Here is a 3,066-nt window from a genome sequence, read left to right as displayed (position 1 = left end):
TATATATATATATATATATATATATAAAACTCCAGTAATATAGAAATATGTACAGTATAAAGTGAAAGTTTATATCCACTCACGTTTCTTTTATAAATCTCCACTGATGTATATTGCAGACTTATTTTTTTGCATTTACATATGTGGGTATATGAATGTGTATGTGATCATACATAAACATAAAGGCAATTTCTTTTGGTTCAATCTAATATGACAAATATTGTTCTATTACTTCTTTCGCTCATTATATCTTCAAGATCTATTTTGCTACAAATAGACCTACCACATGACAGCATTCTTAAAGGGAGAAAATGCCAGTTTTCTCCCTCCTTACTAATACCACTCTTCAATTTTTATCTTTCTTCTTGAAGGCAGCAGAGAAGGTTGGATATCCAGTAATGATCAAAGCCTCAGAAGGAGGAGGAGGGAAGGGAATTAGAAAAGTCAACAGTGCAGATGACTTCCCTAACCTCTTCAGACAGGTAGAGTACAAGTTGTCTTTGTTTGTTTGAATTAACATGTGTATCCGTGATACATGATTTAACACTATAATTTGGATGTCCAGAAAACAGAGTCATGCTCTCTTACATATGAGTAAAAGTCCTTACTTTCTTACATAGCTCTTCCCTATATGGTGGCTTATAGGACCCTTAGTGACAAGGAAAAGCCAATGCCTTTCTATATTTTTGTGCCCCTCTTCTGCTGGCATTATATTAATAGATAAAGTAGGTATAGTTAACTCCTGATCTGGATGCTTTTAGCTTCGCCAGGCCCAGACTCCTTGATTGACTTTACCTCACTTCAGTTCAAATTGGCTGCAGGCTCCTGAGTTTCTGCCATGGGTTTCATCTACTCTGCTGGCCCAGCAACTACACCCTAACCTGTGCTGTACGGCCACCATACCCTGGCACAGGAACCCTATGGCAGGCCCCCATGCTGTGAAAACTCAGAGTGGCTCAGGAAAGCTAAACGTAAGGTCTTTCTCTGCCTACCCATCTTACTTGCTGCCAAGTTGATGTAGCCACACTACAGGTTGTTTGTGGAGGCCAAAGAAGTGATCTTTTTTCAGAATCTTAGAGAACTGGAAATAGGAGTCTCTTTTTCCTTGCCCTTAGAGTTCCCCTCACATATTTGACTCATTCTTTTTTCTCCTACCAATACCCAGAAAAAGATGAGTCAGAAAAAGGAAAATTGGGATATATTCTGGCCTTTTCACTCTCCAAGCTTTACACTTTTTCTTATTTTACCCAGCATCTTTTAGTTCGTACAATCCTTTACTAGTACCCCAGTCACCTTTTATATGCCCTCGTGTGTGTGTGTATGTGTGTGTGTGTGTGTGTATGTGTGTGTGTGTGTGTGTGTGTGTGTGTAAATCAGTCAGCATCAAACTCCTTGCTCCATCATCATGGGCTAAAGAGAAAATGTCTACTGGGTCTTCCATGATTTGATATACTAGGTAAAGAAAGTGAGAAAGGTATTGTTTTGCTACATTATTCTACTTTTAATGTCAGAATTTGAATATTACCTGGTATTTTTTGGGTTTTTTTACATTACTTCTATAATAGTTCTAATTTCATAGGTATTTCAGTGCCTTGTGGGGTCTAAAGAAAAGGCCTTTTGCTCTTAGGAGCAAAATAAAAAGCATGTTAANAAAAAAAAAGCAACAAATTTAGCCATTTTACAGTTATACACAAGGAAATATCCAGAGAAAAACTTTTAAATTTATAGGAAGCATCCTGTTGAGAATTAATAAACGCCTTTATATGTGTTATAACAACAAGGAAAGGAAAGATAGAATGCAATTAGTCAAAATAACGTAAACATAATACAAACAGGAAGTTTGTTAGGGTTTTTCAGAGATTATTTATTCTATCCATTTCACCTTCAGACCTTCCCAAGTCAGGAAAAGATGCCAATTTCCAATGGAATATTGTTAGCCCAGAATATGGTGGCTTACAAGCAGGTCATTCTTTCCTATCGCTTGTGTTAACGAAGTTTAGGGTAAATGTCTTAAAGCCCAGGGAGAACAAAGCTTGAGATTGGTATGGCAGTATAACCACCAAATATAAAGGTGGAGTTGGGTGGCCAGAGTAACTGAATCTGTGAAAGAAAACCAGTATTTCTAGAAAAGGCTCTATAGAGTCTAGTGGAAAGGCTGTGAATTGAGTTTCCTGAAGAGCAACAAGACTAAGCTGGATCTTCCTATCAATTTCAACTTAGTTTTGATCTCTTCACAGGTTTTGTCACAATGGACTACTGCATATTGTTCTATAAAAAGTTTGCCAAGAATCAAGCATAGAAGCTAAATTAAGTATTATATTAGGCTGCTATTGTACCTCATGGAGTAGGGCCAGTCTTGGTAGAGAATAATACAGTTTATCATGTATTTTTTTAATATGAATGTTATGAATGAACCATATTGTGTTTCCTTACAGGCAGTGTGGGCTGGCTGGGGTCATGCTTCTGAGAATCCTAAGCTCCCAGAACTTCTTTTGAAAAATGGCATCGCTTTCATGGGTAAGCCTTTCTGACGTACTGTTCTTGTCTTTTTCTTTCCGTCAGTTTTGGCCATACTCCACTCTACATCCTGCTTTTCTTTTGTTTAATGTTCTCTTATTTTGCATCAATCAGTAACTTTCAGAGTAAGCCCCTTTCCTGGCATGGAGCTGGGATAGAATGGGGACAGAGGGTAGAGCCTGGAGGGTTTATAGACTGGCCAAACAGGAAAGGTTAGATACAGAAGTGTACTAGATGCTTGAAAAGGGTTTATCTGGATTGCTGGAGAGAATAGGTTTTTGAAAAACACTTTAAGGAGTCTTTCAAAGTCTTTCCCTCCTTACATTTCTTTCTTTCTTTCTTTCTTTTTTGCTCAGTATTACCCTTCAAATTTATCACCTGATGTCTTTCTCTTCCTATTCTTGGAATGATTGTAGCAGAGCAAGTACAGTGTGTAGGAACTATACTATTTAATAAGTAATATATATATATATATATATATATATAAAATTTCATTTAACACTCAACCTTCCTATGACGATAAAATCAGAGTTATATTTGTCAGGAATT

At 36.9% G+C, this 3,066-nt stretch overlaps 1 protein-coding gene across 1 annotated transcript in view; it reads left to right on the top strand.

Annotated features, from left to right (window-relative positions):
* ACACA (acetyl-CoA carboxylase alpha) overlaps window positions 1-3,066 on the top strand; it is a 368,135-nt gene that overhangs the window by 180,747 nt on the left and 184,322 nt on the right. The window contains exon 11 of the mRNA XM_019636609.1: window positions 372-482. Coding sequence (XP_019492154.1) covers window positions 372-482 — 111 coding nt within the window. The remainder of the gene's footprint in view (window positions 1-371; window positions 483-3,066) is intronic.

This window comes from Hipposideros armiger, unplaced genomic scaffold (assembly GCF_001890085.2).
Source record: "Hipposideros armiger isolate ML-2016 unplaced genomic scaffold, ASM189008v1 scaffold_29, whole genome shotgun sequence".
NCBI lineage: Eukaryota > Metazoa > Chordata > Mammalia > Chiroptera > Hipposideridae > Hipposideros > Hipposideros armiger.
The sequence above is the reverse complement of the archived record's forward strand: the minus strand, read 5'-3'. Positions and strand labels throughout refer to the sequence as shown.